This window comes from Bufo bufo, chromosome 6, assembly GCF_905171765.1.
Source record: "Bufo bufo chromosome 6, aBufBuf1.1, whole genome shotgun sequence".
NCBI classification, from domain to species: domain Eukaryota; kingdom Metazoa; phylum Chordata; class Amphibia; order Anura; family Bufonidae; genus Bufo; species Bufo bufo.
In genome coordinates this window covers 368,843,434-368,862,571 of record NC_053394.1, presented here as the reverse complement: position 1 = coordinate 368,862,571, position 19,138 = coordinate 368,843,434, and the positions used below count along the sequence as shown (strand labels likewise).

The following is a 19,138-nucleotide window of genomic DNA, read 5'->3' as shown; positions in this document are numbered from 1 at the left end:
AAGGCATTTAATTTTTACACTTTAATGTAATTTCAGCTGCTTGCCTGCTGCTAGTGTGTGTCAGGCCGACTTCAACTGACTGTAGTGTGCCCACTGCCAGTGCCCACCCCTGTCATACCGAGTGGCACAGGACTTTGCTTAAAAAATAGGCACTTAATTTTTACACTTTAATCTAAGGTTAGTTGCCTGCCAGTGTGTGTCAGGCTGACTTCCACTGACTGTAGTGTGCCCACTGCCAGTGCCCACCACTCATACCGGCTGGCACAGGACTTTGCATAAAAAAGGCATTTAATTTTTACACTTTAGTGTAATTTCAGCTGCTTGCCTGCTGCTAGTGTGTGTCAGGCCGACTTCAACTGACTGTAGTGTGCCCACTGCCAGTGCCCACCCCTGTCATCCCGTGTGGCACAGGACTTTGCTTAAAAAAAAGGCACTTCATTTTTACACTTTAATCTAAGGTTAGTTGCCTGCCAGTGTGTGTCAGGCCGACTTCAACTGACTGTAGTGTGCCCACTGCCAGTGCCCACCCCTGTCATCCCGAGTGGCACAGGACTTTGCTTAAAAAATAGGCACTTAATTTTTACACTTTAATCTAAGGTTAGTTGCCTGCCAGTGTGTGTCAGGCTGACTTCCACTGACTGTAGTGTGCCCACTGCCAGTGCCCACCACTCATACCGGCTGGCACAGGACTTTGCTTAAAAAAGGCATTTAATTTTTACACTTTAATGTAATTTCAGCTGCTTGCCTGCTGCTAGTGTGTGTCAGGCCGACTTCAACTGACTGTAGTGTGCCCACTGCCAGTGCCCACCCCTGTCATACCGAGTGGCACAGGACTTTGCTTAAAAAATAGGCACTTAATTTTTACACTTTAATCTAAGGTTAGTTGCCTGCCAGTGTGTGTCAGGCTGACTTCCACTGACTGTAGTGTGCCCACTGCCAGTGCCCACCACTCATACCGGCTGGCACAGGACTTTGCTTAAAAAAGGCATTTAATTTTTACACTTTAATGTAATTTCAGCTGCTTGCCTGCTGCTAGTGTGTGTCAGGCCGACTTCAACTGACTGTAGTGTGCCCACTGCCAGTGCCCACCCCTGTCATACCGAGTGGCACAGGACTTTGCTTAAAAAATAGGCACTTAATTTTTACACTTTAATCTAAGGTTAGTTGCCTGCCAGTGTGTGTCAGGCTGACTTCCACTGACTGTAGTGTGCCCACTGCCAGTGCCCACCACTCATACCTGCTGGCACAGGACTTTGCATAAAAAAGGCATTTAATTTTTACACTTTAGTGTAATTTCAGCTGCTTGCCTGCTGCTAGTGTGTGTCAGGCCGACTTCAACTGACTGTAGTGTGCCCACTGCCAGTGCCAACCACTGATACCGGGTGGCACAGTAGCTTGCCGATAAATAAGGCATTTAATTTTTAGACAGTAGTCTAAATTCAGTTGCTTGCCTGCTGCCAGTGTGTGTCAGGCCGGCTTCCACTGACTGTAGTGTGCCCACTGCCAGTGCCAACCACTGATACCGGGTGGCACAGTAGCTTGCCGATAAATAAGGCATTTAATTTTTAGACAGTAGTCTAAATTCAGTTGCTTGCCTGCTGCCAGTGTGTGTCAGGCCCTCTTCCACTGACTGTAGTGTGCCCACTGCCAGTGCCAACCACTCATACCGGGTGGCACAGTAGCTTGCCGATAAATAAGGCATTTAATTTTTACACTTTAGTGTAATTTCAGTTGCTTGCCTGCTGCCAGTGTGTGTCAGGCCCGCTTCTACTGACTGTAGTGTGCCCACTGCCAGTGCCAACCACTGATACCATCTCCCCGTTCGAAAAATCTATTCAATAAATGGCACCCAGATTGGGGACGTTAGAGGGATTAAACTGATGAGAATAGTACTACAGAAAATACCACTCATATCGGGTGTGACAGTAAATTGCACGGCGCAGACGCAGTCACCGTGGATAAAAACAAAGGGGAGGGAGCCAGCGTTTTTTTAACCATCTCCCCGTTCGAAAAATCAATTCAATTGACCTTTCGGGGACCCTTGGTGTTGTACGTGGCTGGGTGGAGGAAGAAACCTTCAATGACATCACCGGGACGTGGCTAGCTTGGTATCCAACCTTGTGCAAATGGGGAGTTTGCGGTTGTGCAAATGAACTGTTTGCGGTGCATTAAAAGGGGAGTTTGGTCTGTCAATGTCTGTGATGCGGGCGTAACCCTTACACTACCTGATCGATACAACATCATACCTGATCGTATACACACACTGGATGTTTTAAAGCACGTTATTCCAAACAATTTAGGAATGTTAGTTGATTTATGCCCTTTATGGATTAAAACCCGACTCTGCGTCCACTACGTAATTTTCCATGGGAGTTTTGCCATAGATCCCCCTCCGGCATGCCACAGTCCAGGTGTTAGACCCCTTGAAACAACTTTCTCATCACTATTGTGGCCAGAAAGAGTCCCTGTGGGTTTTAAAATTCGCCTGTCTATTGAAGTCTATGGCGGTTCGCCCGGTTCGCCAGTTCGCGAACATTTGCGGAAGTTCTCGTTCGCTGTTCGCGAACTGAAAATTTTATGTTCGCGACATCACTAATCTACACCCTCCACTATGAATTCTATTTGTTCCTGCTGCAGAGTACCACTGGCATTAAGTTGTTTTCTCAGGGCTGAGATTCCCTGTATGTGATCTATTACAGTGTAGAGGGACTGCACATCCAGTGTGTTAATGATCCACTCTGGTCGGACGTCCAGTCCCTCCAACACCCCAATAATTTGGGTTGTGTCCTTTATATAGGACTGGGTAGTTTTTACCAATGGCTGCAGCAGGATGTCAATATATTGTGATAGGTTAGCTGTTAAAGAACCTATCCCCGATATAATGGGGCGTCCTGGAGGGTTTACTATATCCTTATGTATCTTCGGAAGGCAATCAAAGATCGGCAGTCTGCCCGGTGTTCCCATAATATACACTGCTCAAAAAAATAAAGGGAACACAAAAATAACACATCCTAGATCTGAATTAATTAAATATTCTTCTGAAATACTTTGTTATTTACATAGTTGAATGTGCTGACAACAAAATCACACAAAAAAAAAAAATGGAAATCAAATTTTTTAACCCATGGAGGTCTGGATTTGGAGTCACCCTCAAAATTAAAGTGGAAAAACACACTACAGGCTGATCCAACTTTGATGTAATGTCCTTAAAACAAGTCAAAATGAGGCTCAGTAGTGTGTGTGGCCTCCACGTGCCTGTATGACCTCCCTACAACGCCTGTGCATGCTCCTGATGAGGTGGCGGATGGTCTCCTGAGGGATCTCCTCCCAGACCTGGACTAAAGCATCTGCCAACTCCTGGACAGTCTGTGGTGCAACGTGATGTTGGTGGATAGAGCGAGATGTGATGTCCCAGATGTGCTCAATTTGATTCAGGTCTGGGGAATGGGCGGGCCAGTCCATAGCATCAATGCCTTTGTCTTCCAGGAACTGCTGACACACTCCAGCCACATGAGGTCTAGCATTGTCTTGCATTAGGAGGAACCCAGGGCCAACCGCACCAGCATATGGTCTCACAAGGGGTCTGAGGATCTCATCTCGGTACCTAATGGCAGTCAGGCTACCTCTGGCGAGCACATGGAGGGCTGTGCGGCCCTCCAAAGAAATGCCACCCCACACCATTACTGACCTAATGCCAAACCGGTCATGCTAGAGGATGTTGCAGGCAGCATAACGTTCTCCACGGCGTCTCCAGACTCTGTCACGTCTGTCACATGTGCTCAGTGTGAACCTGCTTTCATCTGTGAAGAGCACAGGGCGCCAGTGGCGAATTTGCCAATCTTGGTGTTTTCTGGCAAATGCCAAACGTCCTGCACGGTGTTGGGCTGTAAGCACAACCCCCACCTGTGGACGTCGGGCCCTCATATCACCCTCATGGAGTCTGTTTCTGACCGTTTGAGCAGACACATGCACATTTGTGGCCTGCTGGAGGTCATTTTGCAGGGCTCTGGCAGTGCTCCTCCTGTTCCTCCTTGCACAAAGGCGGAGGTAGCGGTCCTGCTGCTGGGTAGTTGCCCTCCTACGGCCTCCTCCACGTCTCCTGATGTACTGGCCTGTCTCCTGGTAGCGCCTCCATGCTCTGGACACTACGCTGACAGACACAGCAAACCTTCTTGCCACAGCTCGCATTGATGTGCCATCCTGGATAAGCTGCACTACCTGAGCCACTTGTGTGGGTTGTAGACTCCGTCTCATGCTACCACTAGAGTGAAAGCACCGGCAGCATTCTAAAGTGACCAAAACATCAACCAGGAAGCATAGGAACTGAGAAGTGGTCAGGTCACCACCTGCAGAACCACTCCTTTATTGGGGGTGTCTTGCTAATTGCCTATAATTTCCACCTGTTGTCTATCCCATTTGCACAACAGCATGTGAAATTGATTGTCACTCAGTGTTGCTTCCTAAGTGGACAGTTTGATTTCACAGAAGTGTGATTGACTTGGAGTTACATTGTGTTGTTTAAGTGTTCCCTTTATTTTTTTGAGCAGTGTATTTATGTTCTTGTTCAGTCAAAATACTCTGCTGGAGGCCTTTATCACAATATTTTGCTTAGACCAACTTAAACTCGATTGTAGGGTCTTTTTATTATTAATTTATATGTAGATTGGTCAGACAGCTGTGACAGACACTCCCCATTGTACTGATCTTTTCCCCAAATGACAATGGCGCCCCCCTTATCGGCCGGACGAATCACAATATTCTGTTCTTCCTGTAATTCTCTTATGGCCTTGATCTCAGCGCTAATTAGATTGTTTCTATTAAATCTTTTTGGCTTGATCTTATTCAGACCTATTTCAATGTTTTTTTGAAAGGCAGAAATTTCTGGACTAATTTCAGCTCTCGGAAATTTTTTAGATTTGTTCCTCAAGTGAGTGTGTATAAAGAAATCTTCTTTCTCCGTGTTTATAGTGACCGGATTTTTAAAAAAATATTTTTTTAAACACAACTTTCGAATACATTTTTGAATACCTATATAGGTATCAAATTTGTTTAACTTCTTTGTTGGGGCAAATTTTAATCCCTTGTTTCTTAAGGTGATCTGTGCAGGTGTGAGATTTACTTGACTAAGGTTTACTATAATGCTTTGGTCTATGTCTAATAGTGTCTCTTGTGTTCTAATTTTCTTTTTCCCTCTTCGTGCTTTCCTAATTTTAGGGGATATTCTCTGTGATAGTGTCTCTGGTTGTCCATTTGTCCGTGGTTGTCCTGTGCATTGTATGAACGTGAGTCGTGTTTCTCAGAGTATGTCCTCTGATATATTGATTTCCTCTGTTCTGGTGGCGGAGTTCTGTGCCTCAGATTGTATGGTGGTCTGTAAGGGATTGGTGTTTGTTTCTCGTGATCTGATGATTGTGATTGTCTGTGTCGAATTCTTGGTGGGTAATGAGGCGGGGTTTGGTCTAAAAAAGAATGCTGCACTAAAGTCTGTTTAGTGTTGGTACGCCATATCTACTATGGTCATCATGTTCTTTTGATGTCTGTCCATTGGTAGCTGGCTTTGACGATTCATTTGTTGGTCGTATCTCGCTTGTTTTTGCTTTTGGTGTGTATTTATGCTTTTTCATTTTTTTTGTAATTATTTCCTGTTCAGTTTTGTCTAAACTTTTGCAGAGTCTTTCCTGCCAAATTTCATAGATCTGATCTTTTAGAAACTGGTCTAATTTATTTTTCAGTTTTGTAATCTGTTCAGACAAGTTACCCAAGATCTCCAATCTACGTTTAATAATTAATTCAACTAATACATGTGATTGCGTGAGCAAAAATTCCTCCCACTCTTTATTGAATGCTTCTCCCATTAAATCCTGAGCTGGTAGTTTGGTTAGCTGAAGGCCTTTTGGGATCTTATTAAATGCTAGATACTGTTTCAAGGAGCATATCTCCCAGAACTGTCTCAGCTGTTTCTGCATTAAATGTTCTAGTTCCCTGAATGTGTCGGAGACAGATATCTCACCATCTGGTTTCATAGTGTCATCATCAATAACATCAAATATATAAGATTCAGCTTTTTGTCTCTTGTTTTCCATGTGATTCCATATGTCCATGGTTGTGGGGGAAGGAGCTAAATTTCCACTTTGGTGAAAAAGAAGTACAGACTTAGAAATTTGTTTTGGAAATAGCTCACTGGTCACACACTCACGGAAGGTGCACAATCTGATGAAATTATGTCACGACAGGGAGTGGGGGAATCCCCCCCATCGCGCAATGTCCTTTGCTACCGGGCTGCAATGCAGGAAAAAGGGAGCTGGTCACCTCCTAAACTTCCCTCAACAGGCCCTAGTCTCCTAGCTGTATGAGCGCCCTTCAAAGGTAAGGGGACTCATACCCACGTGCCTAGAAGTCTAAGTATCCCTGCATTTCCCTACAGCTGGTGACAGGGCAGAGAACACCTGTTCATCCAGGACACGGATGACAGGCGTCTCCAGAGGCCCAGTAGCTGGCAGGGTGCAAGACTATAAACAGTACGGCAGGTAAATAGCACAGCAACACCACAAATGCTATAAACTCTTACCTGCCGCAGCCGAGATGGAAGGACGGCACTAACGACAACCCGTACCTCCCTGCGACTACAAGAAGCATGGAGGTTCCAGGCTGGGAAGCACACAGTCTTACATATTGCTGAAACCCTTCCAGTGCAACATACACACACCAAAAGTGACACGTCAAGCAGCCATGCTGGTAACAACACCACAAATACCAGACATGGCACACCACACTAGACGTACAACAAAACCAAAGAGGAAGGGTACAGGAAACAGACACAAATAAGAACAATGACAACTAAGGGTGGCTCACACAGCATGACACATTCAGCCAGGGAGCAGAGCTCCAGCACAGACTGACAACAAGCAAACTCAAACTGACCTTCAGGCTCCACCACACCAACATATAAGAAGGCCTGAGGTCACACCCACCACTCCTAACACACACAACTTAATCCCGTGCACACCAAACGGAGAAAGTGCACACATACAAGCACACGTTGCCAGAGGCAACCGCATGCATTGACAGCGAGCTGCCTAACAACAAGCTCAGGCTGCTACACTGCCAACAACATCATGTTGCCAGCGGCAACCACACGTGAGGCTACAAACTAACAGCCCTCACCTCCGGTAAACAACCAAACCTGGCCGCTGGCAACTGCATGCGGCTCTAAGAGTCACGACCATGACCATAGTCGTGACAATTCACCCTTCAAATTAAGTAACTGTCAATAGAAGATTGCCACACTCATACATACGGAGCCACACGGAATCTAAACAATTTATTATAACTGTGTATAGTTAAAATACAATAAAAATGCACATATGATAAAATCTAAACATAAAAAATGGATTAAACAATAGATTCAGTTGCTCCCAATGTTACTCGGGTTTTCTTATTGTGGATACTGACGTAAACAGGTGTCCACAAAAGATTGCAAATGCCCTGGGTGTTTCTTTAATATAGCCTACTCTGCTGGTATGCAGGCGGCTATTATTGCACATACATTATGGCTACTATCTTAACAGACGTGTTATGTCTGTGTCTGGTTGATGCATATCACAATGGTTGAAATAGAAATACACCCAATTGCAGATATCTATTATGTCTCAGCAGCGAACCGACGGCACACAGGTATATACCACTACTTATCAATGCAGTCCATGTGCTTCCCAAATGCTCTATAATTGGTTCTCATAAGAATGTTCACAAAATTTCGCATTAACTTTCGTGTAGGTTTTCGCTCTAAAAAATCCACATAAAAAAGTCGTATAAAACAATCGCAATGGCAAGATCAGTGCTGGTATTATTTCACAGGGTGTAAGTCAAAGTCAAAACCAATAACCCTCACTCGTGGGCTTACCTTCCCTAATGCTCGGCTGGTTTTTCAAAAATGTATTCGAAAGTTGTGTTTAAAAAAATATTTTTTGAAAAATCCGGTCACTATAAACACGGAGAAAGAAGATTCCTTTATACACACTCACTTGAGGAACAAATCTAAAAAATTTCCGAGGGCTGAAATTAGTCCAGAAATTTCTGCCTTTCAAAAAAAACATTGAAATTGGTCTGAATAAGATCAAGCCAAAAAGATTTAATAGAAACAATCTAACTAGCGCTGAGATCAAGGCCATAAGAGAATTACAGGAAGAACAGAATATTGTGATTCGTCCGGCCGATAAGGGGGGCGCCATTGTCATTTGGGGAAACCACACAGCTGTCTGACCAATCTACATATAAATTAATTAAAAAAAAGACCCTACAATCGAGTTTAAGTTGGTCTTAGCAAAATATTGTGATAAAGGCCTCCAGCAGAGTATTTTGACTGAACAAGAACATAAATATATTATGGGAACACCGGGCAGACTGGCGATCTTTTATTGCCTGCCGAAGATACATAAGAATATAGTAAACCCTCCAGGATGCCCCATTATATCGGGGATAGGTTCTTTAACAGCTAATCTATCACAATATATTGACAACCAGTTGACTCTGTCTTTATTTGGTAAGCGGGGAAGACATATAGTTGGGTGGTTGGGCTGGTTGTTCTCTGCAGTCTATTGCTGCAAGTTAGCATCCCTTAGGTTTTGAGGGTGTTTTCGTTTCAGGTTTTTGGTCTTGTTCCTTGCTATGAGGTTGTTTTGCATGGCAGGTGAACTGTGGAGCAGTGGCGTGCCTAGGTTGTTTGGCATCCGGGGCGGGTCTTTTCTCTGGCACCATCGTACCCCCTCACGGTAGTATTGTCCTCATTGTACAACCTTCACTGTAGTTTTGTACAGATGTGTGCCGCCTAACAGTAGTTATGCCCACATTGTGCCCCCTTAAAATACTTATCCCTTCATTGTGATCCCTTCACAGTAGTTATGCCCTCATTGTGCCCCTTCACAGTAGTTATGCCCTATCTGTGCCCCTTCACAGTAGTTATGCCCTCACTGTGCCCCTTCACAGTTGTAATGCCCTTTTTGTGCCCCCTTCACAGTAATAATCCCCATTGTGCCCCCTTCATAGTAATAATCCCCATTTGTGCCCCATTCATAGTAATAATCCCCATTGTGCCTCCTTCACATTAATAATGCCCCTTAATAGTAGTAAAGCCCATTGTACCCCCTTAACAGTAATGATGCCCATTGTGTCCTCTTAATAGTAGTAATGCCCATTGTGCCCCCTTAACCACCTCAGCTCCCCTAGCTTAAACACCCTTAATGACCAGGCCACTTTTTACACTTCTGCAGTACACTACTTTCACCATTTATTGCTCGGTCATGCAACTTACCACCCAAATGAATTTTACCTCCTTTTCTTCTCACTAATAGAGCTTTCATTTGGTGGTATTTCATTGCTGCTGACATTTTTACTTTTTTTGTTATTAATCGAAATTTAACGATTTTTTTTGCAAAAAAATGACATTTTTCACTTCAGTTGTAAAGTTTTGCAAAAAAAAACGACATCCATATATACATTTTTCTCTAAATTTATTGTTCTACATGTCTTTGATAAAAAAAAATGTTTGGGTAATAAAAAAAATGGTTTGGGTAAAAGTTATAGCGTTTACAAACTATGGTACAAAAATGTGAATTTCCGCTTTTTGAAGCAGCTCTGACTTTCTGAGCACCTGTCATGTTTCCTAAAGGTTCTACAATGGCCAGACAGTACAAACACCCCACAAATGACCCCATTTCGGAAAGTAGACACCCTAAGGTATTCGCTGATGGGCATAGTGAGTTCATAGAACTTTTTATTTTTTGTCACAAGTTAGCGGAAAATGATGATTTTTTTTTATTTTTTTCTTACAAAGTCTCATATTCCACTAACTTGTGACAAAAAATAAAAACTTCCATGAACTCACTATGCCCATCATGAAATACCTTGGGGTGTCTTCTTTCCAAAATGTGGTCACTTGTGGGGTAGTTATACTGCCCTGGCATTTTAGGGGCCCAAATGTGTGTGAAGTAGTTTGAAATCAAAATCTGTAAAAAATGGCCGGTGAAATCCGAAAGGTGCTCTTTGGAATGTGGGCCCCTTTGCCCACCTAGGCTGCAAAAAAGTGTCACACATCTGGTATTTCCGTACTCAGGAGAAGTTGGGCAATGTGTTTTGGGGTGTCATTTTACATATACCCATGCTGGGTGAGAGAAATATCTTGGCAAAAGACAATTTTTCCCATTTTTTTATACAAAGTTGGCATTTGACCAAGATATTTATCTCACCCAGCATGGGTATATGTAAAATGACACCCCAAAACACATTGCCCACCTTCTCCTGAGTACGGCAATACCACATGTGTGACACTTTTTTGCAGCCTAGGTGGGCAAAGGGGCCCACATTCCAAAGAGCACCTTTAGGATTTCACAGGTCATTTTTTACACATTTTGATTTCAAACTACTTACCACACATTAGGGCCCCTAGAATGCCAGGGCAGTATAACTACCCCACAAGTGACCCCATTTTGGAAAGAAGACACCCCAAGGTATTCCGTGAGGGGCATGGCGAGTTCCTAGAATTTTTTATTTTTTGTCACAAGTTAGCGGAAAATGATGATTATTATTATTTTTTTCTTACAAAGTCTCATATTCCACTAACTTGTGACAAAAAATAAAAACTTCCATGAACTCACTATGCCCATCACGAAATACCTTGGGGTGTCTTCTTTCCAAAATGGGGTCACTTGTGGGGTAGTTATACTTCCCTGGCATTTTAGGGGCCCAAATGAGTGCGAAGTAGTTTGAAATCAAAATCTGTAAAAAATGGCCGGTGAAATCCGAAAGGTGCTCTTTGGAATGTGGGCCCCTTTGACCACCTAGGCTGAAAAAAAGTGTCACACATGTGGTATTGCCGTACTCAGGAGAAGTTGGGCAATGTGTTTTGGGGTGTCATTTTACATATACCCATGCTGGGTGAGATAAATATCTTGGTCAAATGCCAACTTTGTATAAAAAAATTGGAAAAGTTGTCTTTTGCCAAGATATTTCTCTCACCCAGCATGGGTATATGTAAAATGACACCTCAAAACACATTGCTCAACTTCTCCTGAGTACGGCAATACCAGATGTGTGACACTTTTTTGCAGCCTAGGTGGGCAAAGGGGCCCACATTCCAAAGAGCATTTTTTACAGATTTTGATTTCAAACTACTTCGCACGCATTTGGGCCCCTAAAATGCCAGGGAAGTATAACTACCCCACAAGTGACCCCATTTTGGAAAGAAGACACCCCAAGGTATTTCGATATGGGCATAGTGAGTTCATGGAAGTTTTTATTTTTTGTCACAAGTTAGTGGAATATGAGACTTTGTAAGAAAAAAATAATAATAATCATCATTTTCCGCTAACTTGTGACAAAAAATAAAAAATTCTAGGAACTCGCCATGCCCCTCACGGAATACCTTGGGGTGTCTTCTTTCCAAAATGTGGTCACTTGTGGGGTAGTTATACTGCCCTGGCATTCTAGGGGCCCTAATGTGTGGTAAGTAGTTTGAAATCAAAATGTGCAAAAAATGAACTGTGAAATCCTAAAGGTGCTCTTTGGAATGTGGGCCCCTTTGCCCACCTAGGCTGCAAAAAAGTGTCACACATGTGGTATTGCTGTACTCAGGAGAAGTTGGGCAATGTGTTTTGGGGTGTCATTTTACATATACCCATGCTGGGTGAGATAAATATCTCTCACCCAGCATGGGTATATGTAAAATGACACCCCAAAACACATTCCCCAACTTCTCCTGAGTACGGCGATACCAGATGTGTGACACTTTTTTTCAGCCTAGATGCGCAAAGGGGCCCACATTCCTTTTAGGAGGGCATTTTTAAACATTTGGATCCCAGACTTCTCACGCTTTAGGGCCCCTAAAATGCCAGGGCAGTATAAATACCCCACATGTGACCCCATTTTGGAAAGAAGACACCCCAAGGTATTCAATGAGGGGCATGGCGAGTTCATAGAATTTTTTTTTTTTTGCCACAAGTTAGCGTAAATTTTTTTTTTTAGTTTTTTCTCACAAAGTCTCCCTTTCCGCTAACTTGGGACAAAAATTTCAATCTTTCATGGACTCAATATGCCCCTCAGCGAATACCTTGGGGTGTCTACTTTCCGAAATGGGGTCACATGTTGGGTATTTATACTGCCCTGCATTTTAGGGGCCCTAAAGTGTGAGAAGAAGTCTGGAATATAAATGTCTAAAAAAATTTACGCATTTGGATTCCGTGAGGGGTATGGTGAGTTCATGTGAGATTTTATTTTTTGACACAAGTTAGTGGAATATGAGACTTTGTAAGAAAAAAAAATATAAAATTTCCGCTAACTTGGGCCAAAACAATGTCTGAATGGAGCCTTACAGGGGGGTGATCAATGACAGGGGGGTGATCAATGACAGGGGGGTGGTCAGGGAGTGTATATGGGGTTATCACCCCCATGTCATTGATCACCCCCCTGTAAGGCTCCATTCAGACGTCCGTATGTGTTTTGCGGATCCGCGGTGTCCGTGTTTTGCGGATCCACGGATCCGAAAAACACATACGGACGTCTGAATGGAGCCTTACAGGGGGGTGATCACCCCATATAGACTCCCTGATCACCCCCCTGTCATTTATCACCATTCAGGTGTCCGTATGTGTTTTGCGGATCCGATCCATGAATCCGTGGATCCGTAAAAAACATACGGACGTCTGAATGGAGCCTTACAGGGGGGTGATCAATGACAGGGGGGTGATCAGGGAGTCTATATGGGGTGATCACCCCCCTGTTATTGATCACCCCCCTGTAAGGCTCCATTCAGACGTCCGTATGTGTTTTGCGGATCCGATCCATGTATCCGTGGAACTGTAAAAAACATACGGACGTCTGAATGGAGCCTTACAGGGGGGTGATCAATGACAGGGGGGTGATCAATGACAGGGGGTTGATCAGGGAGTCTATATGGGGTGATCACCCCCCTGTCATTGATCACCCCCCTGTAAGGCTCCATTCAGATATCCGTATGTGTTTTGCGGATCCGATCCATGTATCCGTGGATCCGTAAAACACATACGGACGTCTGAATGGAGCCTTACAGGGGGGTGATCAATAACAGGGCGGTGATCAGGGAGTCTATTTGGGGTGATCACCCCCCTGTCATTGATCACCCCCCTGTAAGGCTCCATTCAGACGTCCGTATGTGTTTTGCGGATCCGATCCATGTATCCGTGGATCTGTAAAAAACATACGACGTCTGAATGGAGCCTTACAGGGGGGTGATCAATGACAGGGGGGTGATCAATGACAGGGGGGTGATCAGGGAGTCTATATGGTGTGTTCACCCCCCTGTCATTGTTCACCCCCCTGTAAGGCTCCATTCAGATGTCCGTATGTGTTTTGCGGATCCGATCCATGTATCCGTGGATCCGTAAAACACATACGGACGTCTGAATGGAGCCTTACGGGGGGGGGTGATCAATGACAGGGGGGTGATCAGGGAGTCTATATGGGGTGATCACCCCCCTGACATTGATCACCCCCCTGTAAGGCTCCATTCAGATGTCCGTATGTGTTTTGCGGATCCGATCCATGTATCCGTGGATCCGTAAAAAACATACGGACGTCTGAATGGAGCCTTACAGGGGGGTGATCAATGACAGGGGGGTGATCAATGACAGGGGGGTGATCAGGGAGTCTATATGGGGTGATCACCCCCGTCATTGATCACCCCCCTGTAAGGCTCCATTCAGACGTTCGTATGTGTTTTGCGGATCCGATCCATGTATCAGTGGATCCGTAAAAAACATACGGACGTCTGAATGGAGCCTTACAAGGGGGTGATCAATGACAGGGGGGTGATCAGGGAGTCTATATGGGGTGATCAGGGGTTAATAAGTGACAGGGGGGGGGTGTAGTGTAGTGGTGTTTGGTGCTACTTATTACTGAGCTGCCTGTGTCCTCTGGTGGTCGATCCAAGCAAAAGGGACCACCAGAGGACTAGGTAGCAGGTATATTAGACGCTGTTATCAAAACAGCGTCTAATATACCTGTTAGGGGTTAAAAAAATCACATCTCCAGCCTGCCAGCGAACGATCGCCGCTGGCAGGCTGGAGATCCACTCGCTTACCTTCTGATCCTGTGAACGCGCGCGCCTGTGTGCGCGCGTTCACAGGAAATCTCGCGTCTCGCGAGATGACGCACGGATGCGTCCAGGAGGAATGAATCGACCGCCTCCAGGACGCATCCGTGCGTTAGGCGGTCGGGAGGTGGTTAATAGTAGTAATTCCCATTGTGCCCCCTTCACAGTAATAGTGCCCATTGTGCCCCCTTCACAGTAATAATGCCCCCTCCATAGCAGAAATCCCCATTGTGACCCCTTCACAGTAATAATGCCCTCTGTGCCGCCTTCATAGTAGTAATGCCCTCTGTGCACTGTGCCCTCTTCAGAGTAGTAATGCCCTCTCTGCACTGTGCCCCCTTCATAGTAGAAATTCCCATTGTGCCCTGCCCATAGTAGAAATGCCCATTGTGCCCTCTCCATAGTAGAAATGCCTATTGTGCCCCCTTCACATTAGCAATGCCCTCTGTGTCTGCAGGGGAGACAAGACTATGAGCTTCAGGAACGGGACAAGGTCAGTAGTTACTGTTTTTTTTTTTGTTTATTTGTTTATTTAACAGAGGGGGCATAATGGGCATTTTTACTATGGAGGGGGCACAATGGGCATTGCAAATGTGGAGGAGGCACAGTGGACATTTCTACCCTGGAGGGGGCACAATGGGCATTTCTACTCTGGAAGGGGCACAATGGGCATTGCTAATGTGAAGAGGGCACAATGGGCATTTCTACTCTGGAGGGGGTACAATGGGCATTGCTAATGTGAAGAAGGCATAATGGGCATTTCTACTCTGGAGGAGGCACAATGGGCATTGCTAAAGTGAAGGGGGCACAATGGGAATTTCTACTCTAGAGGGGGTACAATGGGCATTGCTAATGTGAAAGGGGCATAATGGGCATTTCTACTATGGAAGGGGCACAATGGACATTTCTACTCTGGAGGGGGCACAATGGGCATTGCAAATATGAAGGGGGCACAGTGGACATTTCTACCCTGGAGGGGGCACAATGGGCATTTCTACTCTGGAAGGGACACAGTGGGCATTGCTAATGTGAAGAGGGCACAATGGACATTTCTACTCTGGAGGGGGTACAATGGGCATTGCTAATGTGAAGGGGACATAATGGGCATTTCTACTATGGAGGGGGCACATAGGGCATTGATAATGTGAAGGTGGCAAAATTGGCATTTCTAATATGGAGGGAGCACAATGGGCATTTCTACTCTGGAGGGGGCACAGAGGGCATTTCTACTCTGGAGGGGGCACAGAGGGCATTTCTACTATGGAGAGGGCACAATGGGCATTTCTACTATGGAGAGGGCACAATGGGCATTTCTACTCTGGAGGGGTACAATGGGCATTTCTAATGTGAGGGGGCACAATGGGCATTTCTACTTTGGATGGGGCACAATGGGCATTTCTAATGTGAAGGTGGCACAATGGGTAATTCTACTCTGGACGGGGCACAATTGGCATTGCTTATGTGAAGGGGACACAATGGGCATTTCTACAATAGAGATGGCACAATGGGCATTTCTACTATGGAGGGGGCACAATGGGCATTTCTACTCTGGAGGGGGCACAATGGGCATTGCTAATGTGAAGGTGGCACAATGGGCATTTGTACTCTGGAGGGGGCACAATGGGCACTGCTTATGTGAAGGGGGACACAATGGATATTTCTACTATGGAGAGGGCACAATGGGCATTTCTACTATGGAGAGGGGACAATGGGCATTTCTACTATGGAGGGGGCACAATGCACTGAGGGCATTACTACTATGGAGGGGGCACAGGGCATTATTACTGTGAAAGGGGCACAATGGGCATTACTACTGTTAATGGGGCACAATGGGCATTATTACTATTAAGGGGGCATAATAGGCATTATTACTTTGAAGGGGGTACAATGGGCATTACTACTATTAAGGGGCATTATTACTGTGAAGGAGGCACAATGGGGATTATTACTATGAAGGGGGCACAAAGAGGGCATTACAACTGTGAAGGGGCACAGAGAGGGCATTACTACTGTGAGGGGTCACTTAGGGTATTCATACTCTGTGGGGAGGAACTAAGGAGGCATCGCAATGTGTCAGGGGCACTAAGGGATCACCCTGCTGTGTGAGTGCACTTAGCGGTATCATACTCTGTGGAGCACCAAAGGGATATGATACTGTCTGAGGGGCATTTAAGGGGCATCATTATTGTTAGGGGGCACTGAAAGGACATTCTTACTGTATGGTTGGCAAACTTGGCAGAAAGGAGATTAGGTGGGCTTGGAGTTGTGGATTATTGTAAAAAAAAAAAAAAATGCAGCGCTATACGCCAATGGTGTTGTCCCATATTTTTTTGTTTTGCAGCTCGGACCTTTATCCTACAGCTGTCACGGACGTTCCCGCGACAGGTGGCAGGAGGTCGGTGAGACTGGCAACACGTGTTTTGATCTGACATGTTTTCCGTTTGGATCGAATTACGTCTGTGTTGTTTCTGGTGCTTGCCACGCCTTCTTTCCCCAGGTGTGGCTATTAGGGTCATTTAACCTTCTCTATTTATTGGTGTTTCTCCCACTATGCTATGCGGTTTATAGCTTCTGTTTGAGTTGTGGATAGCTGGTGTGTGGATCTCGGCTGAGTTCCTGGTGCTGCCATAGCCACTTGAAGTTAAGTGTTTTCTTTCCCTTTTGTATTTTGTTTGGGTTATTTTGTGTGTTGCATTTCCCTGTCATTTGTATTAAGGCCTGAGGCAGACTCCTGTTCGTCCTTCCTTTTGAAGGAACAGGTTGTCTCAGTCCTGACATTTGTACCAGGGTCCTATAGGGTGAGTTAGGACACTAGGTATTCCGATGTATGAACTCACCTACCTCTGGGGTCTGTTCATACTGGTAGTTAGTGAGGACTTTGATTAGGGTTTTACTAGAAGGTGTCTATCTCTTTTCCCTAGTTTCCAGGCCTTATTCCCTCACCCCTTTCCCTCCTATGTTCGGTGTGGTGTTTCCCTCCCACAAAGGAATGTGACAACAGCAGACTCAGGTATGTGGACCTTTACAAGTACTTGAGTACCCCTGATCTAGAGGCTATGTAAAGGCTTCTGCAGCCTTTTCAACCAAGAAAGTCCCAAGTAGGGCACAGCAGATAGTGGAGCGCATCAACTATATTTTTTTAAAATCAGATAATTTTTATTGACAATTTTAAGAGAAAATAGTACAAAGACATAAACTCCTCCCTACAGGACTGCAGCCCAGAGAAGGTCCATATTGGAATCACTGTTGTTATTGTCCAAATAAAGTTTGATGTTGTAACTTGTCACATGACTCTGTGCGATTAATCTTCTAATTCTTTCGTAGGTCTGCTGTATCTCAGACATTCATACCCATCACACATTCCCATGCACACTACTATAGCAATGCCCAAGCTGAAATGTCAGTCCTCAATCATCATTATCCCTTATCAGATAATATCTAGCTTACATCTTTCCCTTTACAGCTTCATCCTTACTATTACACATACCTATCACAGTACTTGTCTTCAATCTACTATATCATATACATAATCTATTCCCTGTTTCCACCTAGTCTATTGTACAGAGAAAAGACTATAATGTGACATTGTAATGTTGCAACTATGTGGTCCATATCTTCTCAAACTTCTTAATATTGCCTCTTTTCTGATATACAAATCTCTCTAGTTGCACTAAGGTATGAACCTTCTCTACTAATTCTTGTGCTTTTGGAGGATTTGGAGCAATCCAATAATATGCATAAACTGTATTAGAAGGGGGAGAGGAAGGAGGGCAATCGGATGAATCTATTTATATTTCTACACTTATTTACTGCATAAATTATTGCTAAGATAATTTTTGAGATACACCTTATAACAATCATATAATACCTGCGGAGTATTACACATTCTTCTATATAAAAAGGCTCCTCATTGTCTAAATGTCATGCTATGGGTAAGATTACCTCTTGTGCCAGGCTGTCCAGGTCCTCTGCTGTACGGCTCAGCGCGACCACGTCAGCTCCTAATGCCCACAGAGCCTTCACCGTCTCCCGGCCTATCCCTGCAAGAAAAAAAAGCTGCAGCTATACAAACTGTCCGGACATGATACCGTTTTAGCTAAAAGTTTAATGACTAGTCAGAGTTTCCCAACTATTCTTCTATAATATTTGTTGGTAAAACTTGGTTTAGGGATGATCTTTGGTCCTTATGGTTAAATAGTGAGCAAAACTGAACTGAAGGTTACTTGGTGCTAATTATGTCAATGTGTTCAGCTGGCGTACGTACCCTTCCCAGCGCCAGTCACTACAGCTCGATGTCCTTTAAAGCTCATCTCCATTGCGCCTGAAATCACAAGAGCATCAAGAGGATGCAGTATCTTCTATATAGTTTGGCTGGCAAAAGGGTTATATATACTTCAAGTCATCAGGAGCTTACCTTCCCTCCGGGGTAAACAACAAGCTAGTGCAGGTATCATCACATCACATTGTTTCACATATTTACAATAAATACCAGACACCATTACTTAACTCTTACCTTACTCTTAGGATTTATGCACATGACTGGTTCTGGCTCAGTAAACGGCCGGTATGCAGTATACAGGCACTGACCATGTGCACTCCATGGTGCGAATGCAGACCCATTGAATTAAATGGGTCCGCAAGCTACGACCAAAGATAAGATTTTACCTATCTTTTGCGGACCAGAGGTACAGATCGAAAGCCCATGGAAGCACTATGAAGAGCTTCCATGGGCTTTCGGGTCCGTGTGTAATGACTGGCGTCACGCAAAGGGAGGGAAATGGGAAGGCCCTGTCCAAAGGAGAGGGAAAGGTGGTGACCCCTGACTCACCTTGCGGCTGGCACCTGACTGCCCTGACGTCCCTAGACGGGTTCCTCACCCGTACGCCGATCACGTGCCTAAACCCTGGCTTTCCCTAAGAGGAGCCCTGTGTAGTGAACGGGGCGGTGGGATCACTAGTCCGCACCACTGACACTAAGAGGGAAACACCAAGGAGAGGACAGACAATACAGACAAAC

General features: G+C 44.8%; 1 protein-coding gene across 1 annotated transcript in view; it reads right to left on the bottom strand.

Annotated features, from left to right (window-relative positions):
• Nucleotides 1-18,486, bottom strand: part of LOC121003691 (L-xylulose reductase-like) — a 116,988-nt gene extending 98,502 nt beyond the window's left edge. Inside the window, exons 1-2 of the mRNA XM_040435560.1 lie at nt 18,387-18,486; nt 18,065-18,162 (exon numbers count right to left, since the gene is read on the bottom strand). Coding sequence (XP_040291494.1) covers nt 18,065-18,162; nt 18,387-18,438 — 150 coding nt within the window. The 5' untranslated portion in view covers nt 18,439-18,486. The remainder of the gene's footprint in view (nt 1-18,064; nt 18,163-18,386) is intronic.
• Nucleotides 18,487-19,138: the final 652 nt, after the last annotated feature.